Source organism: Diuraphis noxia, unplaced genomic scaffold (genome assembly GCF_037042655.1).
Source record: "Diuraphis noxia isolate RWA-SAM2 unplaced genomic scaffold, SU_Dnox_SAM2 contig0003, whole genome shotgun sequence".
NCBI classification, from domain to species: Eukaryota; Metazoa; Arthropoda; class Insecta; order Hemiptera; family Aphididae; genus Diuraphis; species Diuraphis noxia.
In genome coordinates, this window is record NW_028301713.1 from 73873661 (window position 1) to 73891529 (window position 17869).

The window sequence follows — 17869 nt, forward strand, 5'->3', positions numbered from 1 at the left end:
TTTTGGGCATGAAATTTCTAAAAGAGAGTGTATTACTTTTGCTAGGAGGTGAAATAAAAAGATGAATAACAATAAAATGTAAAGAGAATATTATAGATCAGATTCGGTGTTTCAGTATTTGCAGCATTTGGCTTAGGTTTGTGGAATGTTAATATTTCTTTTATTAATACAATTTTTAAACATGTAAGATAAGTTGGTTGAATTAAATTAAAATTACAGTTTATTTATTTATAAATCAATAGGAACAGATTACCTTATTATAAACTAAATAATAATTAAAATAAATTTTAACATAGTACTTAGTTGTCTAGTAACTTTAAATTAGGTAGATTTGTATTATTTTACAGCAAAAAAATGTGTACCTACCATATACAATTGTATATACATTTAGTGATGCTGAATTGGTTAAGTTATTTTTATTTTTAAAATGACAAATTTAAGATGTTGACTGATCACTTTTTGATAACCTTGAACAAATTAATATTTATAATTAAATATCCACAGTCATCATAATTAAGTTTTTCTACAATAAAATCTTACTTATTATGTGGTGAAGTTGTTGGTGGTGGTATTAAAGCATCCTCTTCATAAATCATTGCCATTCTGCAGAAATCAATTCTTCTTCTTTTATTTCTCTAGAATTAAATTAATTCATATAATAAATTAAAACAATTTTTATTGATCTATGGACTTATGAATTGTAAAACATATATTATTAGATTTCTGATTTATTAAAGCTAAAAATTTGTTTGGCAACTGTCAAAGGTTTTAAACTTATGAAATCCATTACTCATCTTATAGTATTAATAGATTTCTTATCTTCCACAACAACCTTATTGATCTTAGAATTTATCACAAGACAGAGAGTTTTTATTTGCAAAATTAATTTGTGATTTAATTACATTCATGCCTGAGTCCTAAATAAATTTAATTGCACCAATTTTTATGACCCCGATAAGCAAAATTTGTGAATTTAGTTTGAAAAATACATACTCCAATAGAAATATAACATTCATCTCCATCACTGCTTGATGAAGTTCCGTCTTCAAAGTAAGATGTCTTAGAAGAACCATTTACATCTATTTCCACGCATAGCTGTTTTAACTGTTCGTTAACTAACAGAGGCTGCAATAACAATAATTTCAGTATTCATGGAAAATTGAGGGTTGAGAATTCTATGTATGAGTAAAATTGCATACATTTATTCAGTTATACAATATTGTATTTTATTTACCTGAGTAAATGTATTTAATGTGTTCATATCTTTACGCAACACTTCGTTTAAGTCTCCATAGTCCATTTGGTACCGATAGACTAAATCTGGAGTTGAAACAATATCTTCCATCCAAAATGGTTGCTAAAATTTAAATTTAATCATTGAGTTTAATACAATGTGTTTGATTTAAAGTACCCATGTGTTATTGTTACCTTTTTAATTAACTGATGAGAATAGTTTGTTTTTTCAAATACATTCAGCGAAGGAAAGTCCTGAAATTATTATAATTTGTTATTAAATTATAATAATTAGAACTATCCAATTCTTTTGTAAATAGTAATATCCTATTTATTTAAATTAAAAAAGTTATTACAATATATAGAATATAGTTAATTATTCAATTATAAATGAATGATTATTGATTATTGCTTATTGCTACATACCTTAAACCTTAAACGTCGTTAGCTATTACATTAAACCTAGGTAACTCAATACGCCTACCAGGTAATTGCTAAATATTATATCTACCTATTACTACCTACATGTTATAGAATGATGTTTTAGTACCTATTTATTTATACAGCTAATATTTAAGTTACAGCTTAAAAGTAAATGATCAATATATAACATCAGCAACTATAGGAAGGGTGCTAAGCCCTTCCAGCACTCCAAAATAAATTATTCAATTGTTTCCTAAAATATTAATAAATCTTTTATAATTGAATTGTAATTATTCTTTGGAAAATAAAATTTAGTTATTATTAAAGTTTAGAATTATTTTATATTACTTATGAATATGGTGATTGGTGAGTATCGTATTAGCTGTATGCGTTTAAAAAAAAAATAATTTTTGTTGTTACATTGGTACGAATTATTGATTAAAAATATTAATTTACAAAAATAAAATAATTTACTTGAGTAAATAAATATTTGTCTTTTTTTGTATAATTTTTTTGTTTTTCAAGTGAATTTATGGTGGGGCGGAAGTTCCCCCACGGGTTACTTTTCACATAATATCAGGGGGCTACAGCTCCCCACCTGCAACATTTTAGACCTAGTTGCGCAACTGGAATACTGGATCAATATTTTTGACATATATTATCAACATCTAAGATTGGAAATTCTATTTTGAAAATTACTGTGAATGATTCCTTTATTAGATTTCTACAGTTTTCCAGTATAAGAAAATCTATTGCAAGAAATAATGATTATAAGCAGGGGCGGATGGGCCCATCGGGAAATCGGGAATCTTCCCGATGGGCCGGTTCTTATAAAGGCCATTTTATTTACTATATAATTACAAAAATAAATTATATTTTTATATAATAAGAAAAATTAAATATGAAAGTATTATTTTATTTTGGTACTTATTACTTTATTAGTACATTCGTACTATTAGTGGCCGAAAGAGTGTACGATAAACAACAAATTCCTTATTTATAGAATATTTTTCTCAGTTTTTATCTATGTTTTCAAGACTTGGTTTATGCATATCAACAATTAACACTAGCTTATAAATATCTACTCACGCTTCCTTCAACTCAGGTAATGCCTTAAATATTTTTATTGTTTTATTAGCTTAAATGTTATTTATTTATACTTTATTTGCTTTAAACTAGGTGGCTTGCAAACGATCTTTTTCAATTTTAAAAGTAATTAAAAAATACTATGAATGAAGATAAATTAGAAGCTTTTATGCTAATGGCTTCAAACAATGATATTTTGAGTAATGTAGATTCGGACCAAGTAATTGAACAGTTAAAAAACAAGAGTAAATTGCTTCTTAGAGAACTCAGTTATTAAATTAAGCCATTTAGGTACATTTACTTAACTATAAAATTTCATTCATAATATTATATTTATGTATTAAAAATGTAATTATTATTATCTAATAAAAAAAATGAAAATTAATGATTGTGGAGAAAACTGTCAATTGTTATTATTAAGTAAAGACAAGGCAATATGTTATGGACAGTTGGAAAAATAATAAAATGTATTTAATATTTATATAAAAAGATAGAACATTAAATGAAAGTTTAAATTGAAAGTCTATTGTTACAAAATAGGATATGTTCTATAAATATTTAAAAATAATACCTTGTAATAACCTGTAATATGTTGACACATTGTAATTTTAAATAAATCAAAAAAAAAAAAAAATTAATATTTAAAAGTGTAGTAAGATCAAACTTTAAGATCAAGTTAGAACAGGTTAAACTTATCTGACTAACGCACTACTGGTATAGGTAGCTTAAATATAAGTATTATATATTTCATTGATTTAAGGGTGAAACTAAATTCATTTTGAAATTTAAGTAATACCATGTGTTTTTTTGGTTAGGGAAAGAGAGGGGGGGGAGAGTTACATTTTCAATGAATGGGCCGGTTTGATTCTTATTTCCCGGGCCGAAAAAATTCGCCAATCCGCCCCTGATTATAAGTATAACTATCAGCACAATATTTTATTATAATTTATAAATAATGAACCTAATTATCAATGATACTTCTCTTTGTTTAAACACCTAGCATTGATTATAGAATAGTAGCACTAATATATTTAAGTAAACAATAATTTTCACATACTTCTCTTTCACTACTGTCGGTCTCTCGCAAACTTGATGAATAGTAACTGCTGTCTTCATACATCCATCCACTACTAAAAATAAAATATTAAAACTTAATATGGTAAAGTATAATTTTATTATACTTATTAAAATTATAGTATTTAAAAATAGAACTAACCTTGATTTTAAACTCCCAGATTTTTTTTTAAAATCGGAATCAGAACTAGTGATAACTTCTTCTTGGTTTACTTGTGAAGCTTTTGTTTTCTTTCGATTATTCTACATAATTAAAAAGAAAATAATAATAACATATCTAAGCATTTTGTAAGTTAAAAAGTAATGTTATTCTTGAATGTTAAGAATATAATTTATTAATAATATTTAATAGTTTTGAAAAATCTTTTTTTTTTAAAAATACATATAAATCTATAACTTATTTGCTTTACAGAAAATATAAAAATTTAATTTAGAGAGATATTTTACGTTGGATATTAAATCAAATTATTATAATTGTAATTTATAGACAACAATAAAGTTATAAAATTCTTACAGTAGCAAATTTATAATATAGTCCACTTTCAATAGTAACACATTACAATATTAATAAGGCAATAATAAAATTAATTCACTTATTATAAAACTGAATTACCTGGTCACAGTTTCCCGATTGAATTGATGTTTCATTTTTATTTTCAATATTCTGGTATAGTTGTTGTATATGTAACTGAAAATTTAATTTTAATTGTCATGTTTAATATGATTAGTATAAAGTTACAAATTCAGTGGTATATTGAAAGGTATAGGTATGTAGGTGATGACGGGTGGGCATACTGTGTGATGCTATATATGAGATAGGTACCTATTGAAGTACAATTTTCATGGAACTATGTAAAAACTAACTATATTTTCAACTGTCAAGTACCAGAAATAAAAAATAAAATAAATGTAGGAAGAACATTAATTTGGGATCCATGTTTTTTTAAAGTTAATTCTAATGTTCTGATATTAGGTATTTTAATAAAGTTCACTTAAAAAAAATAAATAAATGTTTGACCAAATTAAACAACTTTTAAAGTCAATAATTAAAAAAATATCAAAATTTTCTGGCAACTATAAATAGCTCAAAAAAGTCAAGTTATTTTGAACATTTTCTGGTGTATAAAAAATGCTTATATAAACATTTGAGTAAAAATTTCGTTTTTCCTTAATTTGTTTTTATTTTTCTCAACTCTTTTGAAAACTATTGAAAATGTTGAGACTTTTCAAATTCACTAATAAGATTCAATTTGGTTCTAGAAAAGTTCTTTAAGTAGAAAGCCAAAGCATTATTTTGACTAGATAGGTACTTAAAAAAAACCACACACACAGTATTGTAAAATCAAAACATTTATAACTTCGCTCAGAATCTAAAATAGAGTAAAATGGATTATTCTGAAGGTAATTTGCATATGCATGTTATACCTACGCATTCCCTACTAATACGGCTTGTATGTAATTGTAGCAATAATATTGTATACTTGTAGTGTAGGCAGTGTTTAGAAAGAACGTCATTAGTGAACAATACCAGAAAGTCACTTGTTTTTTTCAAATAAAATGTGAATGTGAACTACATTTATATTTTTAATGAATTTGAACAACTTTTAAAACGCCAATTGATTTACTATTTTATAAATATATGTATATAATTTAGATACTTTAGAAAATGTTTATTGTATATACTCTAAAGTTTAAATTGTGGTTTAATTTATGGGTTTTTATATTAAATACTAATAAACTATTTATAAAAGAAAAATTAAATGAACAACCTAAAGAACCTGTTCATTTTTTCAAAGCACGTGAACGTGTTCGTTTAAAAAAAACATATTCGTGACCGCGAATGGGTTCCTTTTGTCAAGAGCTGAAGGTGAAGGCGAATGTGAACGAATTAATTTTTTTTAGTGAACGTTCCAAACACTGAGTGTAGGTAGCTACTAATTATAGTGTATGCTTTATGGAATATTATTTAAGAGCTGTTTTGTGCATCATTTAATTACCAATACAATAGTACAACTCATGACTAATACTCATTATTAATTAAATTCAAACCTGTTGTTCCATATGTAAAAGTTGAGGATTTTCAGTTATGTGACTCGGCATACTTAATGATTGTAACTTAGTAGATAATGTTTCTGTAACAATATTATGCTTAAAATATTATCAATCATCTGCTAAGCTTAATTCATAATTGTATAAGATATAAATTTATAAATTATATAACTATTATTTTTTTAATTTTATAAGTTACCTACATACCTACACTATTTAAAAAAGTTTTGTTATTTTAAACTTCAAATTTGTTTTCTTTAAAGCAAATAAGAGTGATTATTATTATACAAGATTTTAATAGCTTAATCGAGACTAACAATACGAAGTATATAATTCTCTCTTTAAATTAAATTGATTGTATACATAATTAATAATTATAAACTGATATTCTAACATTTATATATTTTTTTAGTATATTGCAAGTACCTGGATTATTTTCAAACTTGATGTCCATAAAATTACATTTATTTTGTACAGGCATCACATTATTACTTAGAAGTACATTGTAGACAAGTGGTTGACATGGTACAATTAGTGCTTGACTTGGTAAAACTGGTTTTTGGTATGGGGTTGGTAAATCTTGTGGCTGTATTGGTGGTAAATCAGTCCTACGTTTTAAGATTAAAACATTTTTAATTATTTCAATATAATAGGTAATTAGTGTTATCTAAAAACACTAACATTGTTTGTGAATCTCGTGTAATTTGACAAAAAGACCAAATTTGTGTTGATCTAGCAACAGTAGGTATAGCAGCAATGTCTTGAGGCTTGAATGGTTGTGTTACATTAGTCGGACCACTGCTATTTGAAGGACATTTTCTTTTAGAAAGCTTGAATGATTTGTTCTCATTTGCAGTTGGATTTTTACGTTTTATTCCATGCGCTATATCAGTCTAAATCAAAAAAATATTTTTATTAATTCCATTAATTAGTATGATTTTATTTATCATATGTTATTTACAATTTGTATAGTTTGTTTTGAGAAATTTTGTTTTTTGGATGATTTGTTTTGTTTATGCTGTTTGACGAGATCACATTCCATTTTTTCATTATGACTAAAATAAAAATAGTATTTATACATTAGGTACCTCGTTAATTAATATAAATATATAAGTAATATAACTTCATAGTTTTAAACACAATTTGATTATTTTTTATTAAAACTATATTTATCAATATTGTACGTTATAGCATCATCATAAAAATTATTGGCCATATTACGTATAACCCATAGGCATTCAGATACTTTTATTCCTTAGTTTTTTTTGTTTTCGTAATTATAAATAATACTTCATCCCTCCTTTCTATTGGAATAATATAGATTGTAGGTTATTAAATATAAGTGATTGGAAGTTATTGTTGAGAAATTATGTACCCATTACACTAAAATAAACTGAATACATAACATGAACATATTTTTTTTTTCTAAACGGTATACACCTGTATATTTTAATAAAAAAAACATATTATAATTTTGTGTAAAATAACTTTTTTAGATTCTGAACGGAGTGATGAATGTATTGATTTTATGACAATGATGTGTGTTTTTTTTTTGTGTGTGTCTGTGTACAGCATAACTAGTCGAAATAATGCTTCAATTTCAAACTTTGGGGGTGGTTTCTGATGTAAAAGTGTGGATGACCAAAAAAACTTGAAAATTTAATACAAGATTCCTTATAAGTTGTTCTTATTGTAGCTAAAAAAAATCAAAAATCGTTTATCACAATTTTTTTTTTAAAGCGTTTATAGTTCAAATTTTTACGAAATCTGTCGAAAACGCTAAAACGCGAAAATTTGCAAATTATTTTGTAGTTCAAAAATCATACAATTGTTTGTGTTTATAACTAAGGATTAAAAATACAACACTAAGTTTTCCTTCAAGTAGCTATACAGAAAATTTTAAGCGTCATTATAGGAAAAATGTTTTGAGCGTTTAAGCTAAATTTAACCTACCCTAGTCAGAGGTCCACCCTACCCCCTAATGTATAGAGCAACATCCACTTACCCGCTTTTTTTTAGTGAAAAAGAAAACATTAATTTTTTATATAAAAAATTACAACAGGAAAATACAACTAATATATTAATCATAATTATAATAATAATAATGTAATAATAGAGTACATTATTCAGCTGGTTTTCTATATTTTTCGGATCCTTAAATTTGATTTTAAGTGGCCTATTTGTTTTTATGTCTGAAACTTTTGACAAGCGATTTTTTTATATTACCCTTTGTTATAAGAATGGCAGTGGAACAGTTTTTATAAATAAATAATTATAGTAATAATATACGATTTGGTCCAGTTTTTAAAATAAAAAATAATAATAATAATATAAGATTTAGACTATAATATAGGTACTATGATAAATACAGTTCAAAATAAAACTAAAGTTTAAAATATTTCAATCTAGAAATTAACCAGTTGTTAGTTGTTACAACCATATCATAGAGCGTTTCTATACATGCTGTTTTTCTTTTAAATTAGAAAAGTTCAAAAAAAAGTTTAAGTTATTCCTAATGGTTAATATAATAAGTTTACCTATATGTACATTGTACTTACTATTCATAATGTAATCTAGCACCTAACTTAATGTTTACATTGTATAATATGCCAATAACCTTAGTTGTTGCGGCTTTAATAAAAAAAAAAATAAGTTTATAATAAATTAATAAATAAACTATATCTGATACACGGCGTGCAATTCGGACAAACCTCTCTATGAGGTGGTATGCAATTCGGACAGACCCCTTTAAGAAATCGCATGTAATTCGGATATTTATTTATTTTTTTGGCATGCAATACGGACGGTGCCCCCTCCCCTCATAAATTTAACCCAAATTATATCTATTATAAATATGTGGTAGGAAATGTATTGATTACGTTTATTATCATATTTTAGTTCATTTATTGAAACAAATCTTACCGTAAAAGCATTTTTTGAGTGAGTTGACAATTTTTACTTGCACTTTGTTCACTTTGTTGTTCTGCATCATAACTAGAAGAATTTTGAGTCACAAGCCTATTTAAAATTGGTGTTTCACTTTGAGACAATTGTATTGAATTTGGTTGAACTTTAGTTGCATCTCTAAACAAAAAAATGAATTACTTATTATCATAATATAATAATTATATAAGTTTATGTTATATTTGGTAACTAACGTTTCAAAAGAAGCGACTTCTCTTGGAGTAAATTTTTTAGAACAACTTGAATCTTCTGATGAGTTTGTTTTTACTTTGCTGTTAAAAAATCTAAACATAATAACCAATAAAATGATTATTTTATTTCAAAATGTATACAAAATATCTGTGGTTTAAACTTTAGGTAATGCAAAGGGATATATAAGATATACTATATATAGAATATGGAATCAGATAATTCGTTTTATAATCCTGATAAAAAATTACCTAGTTATAAATAGATTTTTATATTTACCAATATATATTAATTATGGCAAAAATGCACTTTACCACCACATGCAAATTTTTCGATATTGTTTTTGGAACTTACTAATATTTAATAATTAAGAACAATGGTGCAATTACAATTTGTCGGTCAGACTTAGTTTCAAAGTTATGGCCTTTAGAAGTTCGCGATTTTGCGTTTTTTATGCACACCCAATACGCTATAATTTACCACGATTTTCTTACTTTTTCCCTTTTGATACTTAAGTATTCTAACATGTTAAAAACGATAGTGCAGTCAGTATTTGTCAGTCTAACTTAGTTTGAAGTATGTTATTAATCAGTTTTCGAAATTTGCGATTTTGCGTTTTTTTACATATGAGCGCAACGCTACGTTGTCATGTCTTCCGCGATTTTTTTTTTTATTCTTGAGACATATACCTATTAATGAAATTATTAATGACTAATAAGTACCTTTTACTTATTTTTAAGCCTAGGTTTTTGTTGTTACTTATGATACAATCATTTAATTTAGAATTTAAAAATATAAGAACACACAATTACTTTTAATAATAAAATTAGTTTATCAATAAGTGTTTATTAAAATATATATAACATCTAAATATATGTATCGTTCTAACTTAGTTCACCCTCATTATAATTTTTATCATTATCAACGGATGCGGCCGTAATTGGGTTGTAAAGACTACCTGCAATTCTTAAGAACTCAGTGAACGGATCGAAATTTAATGCCTTACATTATTTGAAAAACATAAATTTAGAAAGCCAGAAAGAAGTTTCCAGCTATAAAAATTTTTTTTATGATATTGAGGCAGTGAATATTTCGCATATCGCCATACTCCTTTGATCGTGTTTGTGTGCTGGTTGGTATCTGGATCTTTAAAGTTAATGCTGTGGTTGACTTTAAAGTGCTTATAACCTTCATCATTCAAACAATCATATGCCTAAAAATGGTACCTAATGAATTAATTTTTATTTATAATTATTTTTAAAATACATACTTTCCAGCAATCAGAAATTATTGTAGTATTTGGTAGAATCCAATCTTTAATAATTTTAAGTAACGTTTCCTTATCTCTTTTTTCAATGGGAACTAAAAGCATCTATTAGTACCCTTTCAATGCCTCCAAATACCCACCGGCCTTCCACATGATGACCTCTATGGTATTTGCGCTTGCCAAATTTACTCTCATAAATTTTGACTTCAATGAAGTCACCTCCGATTTTAGATTTTTTTAAAGCATGTGATCGAAAGTAACCTCACGACAAAATTAGCCCAATCAACCATCGTACATCGAGTTATGCTCAATTCTTCTATAATGAACATCTGGTTGATTAGTTTTATCCATAGATAAGTAACAAAATAATTTTGGCAATTGACATGAGTGAATTTGAGAAACATTTTTTTTTCTTATTGAAACCTCGTATTCACTTCTACTTTTCTTTTTATGTCGATCCGTGTACTTTTCACGGCATCTATAAATATAATATATTTGATACATAAATACCTAATATTATAGAATTTTTTCCTATGGTAGGTACTGACAATACTGTCATTCAATACGTGTATATCTAATTTACCTCCAAAAATATGCATCTATCACATGACTTCGTGCTACTAGTTGTATTTTAGCCCTATTTAGGACATAAATAGTCACCTCATTTAGGAATAAGGAGCCAATTCTGCAGCTGCACGACAATATAAGAATTGAGAGGATCACTTAACTCACACTACAAAATTTTGAAAATTTTAATTTAATTATATGTCCATAGGATCTCGAGTTCGGCGACCGAAGCCGGCAGGCGTAGGGAGCGACTAAACTATTGTCATACTCCAACTTGTTCTCTGAACTTATTAATTATAGCGTTATTGTAGGTATGCGTAAAAAACGCAAAATCTAGAACTTTCAAAGGCCAAAACTTTGAAACTAAGTCCGACCGACAAATTCTGATTGTACCATTGTTCTTAAATAGTAAACATTAGTAAGTTTCAAAAAAAAAAATCGAAAAATTTGCATGGGGTGGTAAAGTGCATTTGTTCCTTATTTATTAATAAAAAATGTAAGTTAACTTTTGGAAGAAAATAATCATGATGTTACAGTTATAATAACATTTGTTTTTGTGATTTAAATTGAAAAGAACTTTAGTAATGTAGGAAGAGAACCAAGATGGGATTAGTAGATACTTAATACAAGAATGTCGTGATTTAACGGTGCACTGGTTTTAATATGTTTTACATCAAATTAAAATTTACAATTATAATTTGAAATAATTAAGGAATTTAATATTGATACAGTACGTGGCACACACTGTCACACACACATACTGAACACTCTGAACACTAGTTGACAGAAGACTGAATACAGTACAGGCTGACACACTGATGCCTACCCATAGCTACGTATCACGATAACGTTAGATATGATAACATATTACTACAACTCAGCCGTCCTGATCAAGAAGTGGCCTCCATTTCTTTACAAAGATGAAAAATAAGAAAATAAAATTTACAAAAAAAATTATTGTGTAACTAACATACAAATAATATAATATTTAATAATAACAACTAATATGCCTAATAAAAAAAAATTTTAAAAACACATAATACATTATAGATAAATAATAGAATCACATTTTGATCCACGGTTTCATATTCCTAGCTTCATACACAGAATTAAATCGAATTTGAGTTACCTGAAATCCAGGAATATCTTGGATAACATACCTATCATTGAGGAGAATGTTTTTGATCTCATATGGCGCTTTGAATTTGGGGATATGTTTTTTGCTTACCCCAGGGGTTGCATCAACATTTTTATCATTATATATTTTAAAGTCCCCAATTACACAACTCTTAGGTGATTTGTGAGACTTATCATAATATAACTTATTCTTTAATTGTACATTAAGAATATTTTCTTGAGCAGAGTTCCTAATTTCATTAAGTTCTTATCCTCGTCTTCTTGATATTGTTCTGTCTCTAAGATTAATCCGAGATAGTCATTAGAATTACCATGTTGATTCATACCAAACAGAATTTTACTAGGAGTGCTTTTAATTGGCCGGTTATAACTTATAAGTATTATTGATGCAAAATTGTACTTCATCCAAAAGATTGTTCCAATTTTTGCCTCTTTCGTTAAATGACTTGGGTAACATAGCTTTTATAGTCCTATTATATCGCTCAACCTGTCCATTGGATTGTGGGGAGCCAGCAACAATTAGGATGTGTTGTATACCGTTGGACTCTAAACATTTCAGAGGTGTAACATGTTCCACAATCGGTTATTATACGAATGAGTTTACTACTGTAAGAGAAATACTCATTAAGTTTTAAGCACACTTCTTTTGTTTTTACTGACCGTACAGCATACAAAGTTATAAATTTACTGAAAGCATCAAAAATCACAAAAATTTGATTAAATCTCACTTTTGTTGTATTCAGATGTTTATAATGGTCAATGTGAATTGTCTTAAATGGTTTATTTCCCTTTTCTATCAATTTAAGAAAGCCTTTTTTCTTTCCTTCACTAGGGGAAAATCTATACACTTAAGGCAATTCTACTTTTTGACATATTTTTTCAATTTTGAAAACCAATACACTCTTTAAATTAATTCCGCTATACGATCAATACTTTTAATATGATCCATATCATCATGACTTGTTCTTATGACATTATCTAGCATCTCTGAAGGGACATAAAATAAGAGTTTATCTTTAATTTTTCTGTAGACTAGACCATTACGCAACTCATTTAATGGGTGTTTACAATTTTCTAAGTCCTCAGCAATTATTTTTATTTTTAGATCAAATATTTGTTTAGTGGACAAGATTTGGCTAAAAGTACACCCTTTTAGTACTAGTATGTGGTTTCGACTTAAGGCATCATTGTGAACCTATTCTATGTTCAATTTCTTATCATAATCATAACTCTGTAAGAACAAAGCCCATCTAGCGATTCGGGGGTTTATGTCCTTCTTTTTAAGAGTTAACGTAATACTATTACAATCAGTTATTATTTTAAATTTAATGCCATACACATATACATGGAATCTCTTAACGGAATTTACAATTGCGAGCATTTCTAATTCATAACTATGGTACCTTGATTCTACATCTGTAGTACGTTGACTATAATAGAAAATTGGATGAAATTTATCGTCTGATTGTTCTTGTAGTAAGATAGATCCAAATCCTAAACTGGAAGCATCGCATTGTAATTGAGTTTCAGCTATGGGATTAAAAAGACATAAGGTAGGGAGGTCTATCAACTTATTCTTAATTTGTTCAAAGGCATTCAATTTGCCTACACCAAAATGGAATGCTAAGTTTTTTCGTAGTAGGTAAAATAATGGTTTAGTTATAACAGAAAAGTTATGTATAGAACATCGTAAATACGATGAAAGACTTAGAAAACTATGCAGATCTTTAGGATTAGTTGGAATAGGATAATCACGAATAACAGACACATTTTTTGGATTAGGGAGGATCCCTTCAACACTAACCTGGTATCCCAAATATATTATTTCGGTTTTAAGGAATTGGCGTTTATTGAACCTTATTTGAAGTTGATGCACATTCGTCAATAAGCGTCAGAGAGAGTATTTAAGTGTTCGAAAATGTTTTCAGTTGATATGACAATGTCATCAAAATACACTATGATACGTTTTTGTTTGATTAGATCCTGGAAGACATTGTTAACAAATCGCTGAAATATGCTAGGTCCGTTGCAAATACCAAAAGGTATACCTACGTACGTCAGTATGAAAAATAACCTAAAGGAGTAGTAAAAGAAGTATATTTCTGACTCTGATCTGCTACTTTAACATGGTAAAATCCATCATTAAAATCAATGCAATTATAATATTTTTTTCCCTCTTAATGAATCTAAATTATCATCAATCAATGGCAATGGGTAGCGACCTTAAACTATACGTTTATTAAGTTCTCGGTAATCTACACACAAACGAAGTTCATCAATACAATAGGACTATTATACTCAGAATGAATGTTTTATAATTTTTCGAGCTAACAAATCATCTTATATTAGTTGCAATTTTTTTTCTCAAAGAAAAACAATCTTCTAGGATTAAAATAAAATAAACTGCCATCTTTAAGTTCAGGTGAGTCATACATTTTAAGTTCAGATGGAAGAGAACTATTATTCAAATATGAACCTGTTACAATATTTTTAATTTCACTCTTAACATGACTAGGTAAAGTTTCTTCAATATTCAGATTTAACTCGCTATTCTTACAGTCTTGACTAATTTCTATACTAAGAATCTCATCAAAAGGTATGATATCTGAGCGCTTAAAATCAATTTCAAAAGAACCACTATTTATAGCTAAGACTACTCTGGAATGTGATATAAAGTTTCTACCAAGTAATAAGTCACATTTAATGGTACTATCTGGTAAAATATTTATATTTACATTAATCTGATGTTCATCATCTGGTGGTAAAATATCTACAAGCATTTGATCCAAAAACAGCTAGTTCTGAACCATTTATACCTACTAAACCTGATAATGCTAATGGGGGAACTTGTGGTGGTGACCAAGAAGGGACTATAATTTATCTTAACAATCTAACAGGACTACCAGTATCAATGATCGCTAATACATCAACCATCTTCTCACTTGGAAACTTAACAGCTAACTTAATAGTATAGGCAGAATTAACATTTTCTGATGGTGACTGAAGTACTATAGCTTCCTTGATGTTGGTACCTGCTGAAGGACATCCTCGAAGCTGATGTGAGGTGGAACCGCACTTGAAACAGGAACCTGGCTCATGCTTTGGTTTGGGACACGACATAGCATAGCGACCATGTGATGAACAACTGAAGCATCTTTAAGCTGGTGCAGATGGATTGACTGGATTAGCTGAAGGTGGTAGCTTACTGGTCGAAGTTGTTGAAACAGAAGTTTTGGTTAATTGAGACTTTTGAGACGATTGGCGAACAGAGGGATTTGTTGGAAGTTGAGGATCAGTCTTAAAATGAGTTTATCAGGCACTGTTCATTGTAGTAAAAGATGGAATGTCAGCCAGCAAAGAATCTTCATCTAAATTATCGCGAGAAAGCAAATAGAAGCATAGGTCTCGACAATGAAGGACTTCAATGATTTGCTGCTTCGTTTCAGGAAACGATAGTTTTACCTCACGACACATACGTGCTTTGTCGTGGAAGTATTTGGCTAAAGATTCATGTTTGTTTTGAATACGGGAGAATAATAATTTCATACATTCTACAAGTGAAGTGGATGAATTTACAAATGTGGACATAAACTGCCTTTCAAAATCAGACCATGTACTTAAGTTTCGTCCAGACAGACAGTTACTCGCAGCCGCAACTAACTTTGTTCGAATGATTTCTAATTTGAATGCTTCCGGCCAATGATGAAATCGAGCCAATTAATACAATGACTGGCGACAGTCTCTGGCTTGAGCCCTAGATTCAATGCTTGAAAAATTTTTAATGGTGTTGTGGAAGTCCGGCATAACATAGAATCCATCGGAATTGGTAAGAAATAGAGATTCATTACGCAATGGAGTGTTGTCAAGTTCCAACAAGCAGTTAATCAGAAGTTGATTTTGTTACGTGAGCAACGTTTACTATGGTCACCTACTGTCACGGCTATTTGGTAACCCCCACGCGCAGCCGTCAACCAGTCTAGCTACGCACGCTCTACGCTTCGCACGGTCGCATTGTTGTTCGCCACGGAATTCTGTCAACACATGTATTTTCAATTTTGTCTTTTTACATAAAATTAATAACCTATTCATGTACTAGTTAACGTTGCAATTATTTCTCATGTGATTTCTTACATAATAAAATAATTAGTCTTTTATCAATAATTTTAGCTGTTGATTGTCAAATTAGTTTTAAGGTCCCTAACCTCAACCTTCCTAACCACCACACTAAAATTGCCGCAGTACTACAACTGATATCAATATTTGAATCAATGATTATCGGTGTTGGCGAAGCAGTGTCATCTGAAGATTTCTTATATTTTGTGTTTTCGAGTACGATAGTTGGCAGAATTGTTGCCTAAGCATCAGCTGCTTTTAACGATTGCTGAAGACTACACAACCATCATTATCATTACCAATATTTTCCGATCCAAAAATAACTTTCCTTACTTCTTGTGACGTCATTTTTATAGGTGTGAAATCCACGTTTTCGAAATCGTTTGAAACTGTTGAAGTGTTGACTCATTTGACTCGGAATGATACTCATTATGCGCATTATTTTTCATTTTTTTTTTTTTTTTTTTGGAGATCTGAGGTTTTGTGGGTTGTGGCGTTTTCCGTAGATCAGTTGTTTGAATTCGAATCTTAATGACCTAATTCCACTTCCGAAGTTGTAAGAAGAGAACCAATATGAGGTTAGTCGATTATTGATAAAAGAATGTCGTGATTTAAAGGAGCACGAGATTTAAAATACTTTACATCAAATTAAAATTTACAATTACAATTTAAAACACTTAGGGGATTGAATATTGATACAGTACTGGCACACACTATCGCACACACTACACACATACTATCTGAACAGTAGTTGACGGAAGACTGAATACTCAATACAGTACAGGCTGACACACTGATACTTAGCCAGTAGCTATGTATCACGATAACGTTAGATGAGATAACATATTAGAGAGTTTTTGCAAAGATACGCTAAACTTTACGGTAAAAATAACGTTCCGTTAAATGAGAAATAGCATAATAACTAAAACTATGGTTTTTGCATTACCGTAAATGTCGTACCTACCCATATAAATACGGTATGTCGGTATGTCGATAGTCGATATCATATTTAAATAAATATTTATCATTACAATGTTGTAATTATTTAATTACGTGTTGTTCACATTTTTATTTATACATTTATATTTTTATTCACTATGAATATTATAAATTGTAACTGATAAGCTACAATAGACGTGTTATAAATAAACATCAATAAATTATTTTATTGGTTGTTAATAAATGGTCTCAATAATTTTAACAAGCTTCAAGTAAAATCTATTTAATCTATTAAAAAAATATCGCTTAATCGCCCCCCTCCTTACTGCGTCTATAAATATGATTATGAATTACTTTTTCAAATTAGCACGGTCTTCTTTTGCCCAAATTTTCAACAAATACTCAACGTGTTATTTTATCGCTCGAAGAGTAAATTGTTTATTTGACCACAGAATAATATTTTTTTTGAATGATGGACCATTGTCCAGAATCATTATACGGATTATGGCATAAGACTTCCCGTAAAAGACTTAAGTCATCTTCCGTACTGACTCTTAAACGTTCCTTTTTACTTGAGGAGTTCATACTATACTACTTTAATTTTTTAATTTAATAAAATTAAATGTGGTCACTGGTCATTACTTTACCAAAGACATTATAAGAATATTTATAAACTTTTGATAATCCGTGTATTTTTTAGCCGATCATTTAACACGATAAATTAATTTATCGCACCCGTTAAATGATTAAAAATAACCGATTATCAAATAACCGAACCGATATTTGGAGCGCATGCGCACAAATATGTTTTGGTAAATAACGTTAACG

At 28.5% G+C, this 17869-nt stretch overlaps 1 protein-coding gene across 3 annotated transcripts in view; it reads right to left on the minus strand.

Annotated features, from left to right (window-relative positions):
* Nucleotides 1-197: 197 nt before the first annotated feature.
* Nucleotides 198-17869, minus strand: part of per (period circadian regulator) — a 41983-nt gene continuing 24311 nt past the window's right edge. For 2 of the 3 annotated variants that reach the window (XM_015513904.2, XM_015513905.2), the window contains exons 13-26: nt 9024-9113; nt 8788-8949; nt 6827-6920; nt 6547-6758; nt 6292-6473; nt 5866-5948; nt 4430-4504; nt 3959-4059; nt 3800-3872; nt 1429-1488; nt 1235-1357; nt 994-1125; nt 541-635; nt 198-467 (exon numbers count right to left, since the gene is read on the minus strand). In XM_015513904.2, the coding sequence (XP_015369390.2) occupies nt 437-467; nt 541-635; nt 994-1125; nt 1235-1357; nt 1429-1488; nt 3800-3872; nt 3959-4059; nt 4430-4504; nt 5866-5948; nt 6292-6473; nt 6547-6758; nt 6827-6920; nt 8788-8949; nt 9024-9113 (1513 nt within the window). In that variant the 3' untranslated portion in view covers nt 198-436. The remainder of the gene's footprint in view (nt 468-540; nt 636-993; nt 1126-1234; nt 1358-1428; nt 1489-3799; nt 3873-3958; nt 4060-4429; nt 4505-5865; nt 5949-6291; nt 6474-6546; nt 6759-6826; nt 6921-8787; nt 8950-9023; nt 9114-17869) is intronic. The other variant, XM_089224576.1, reaches the window with a different exon arrangement.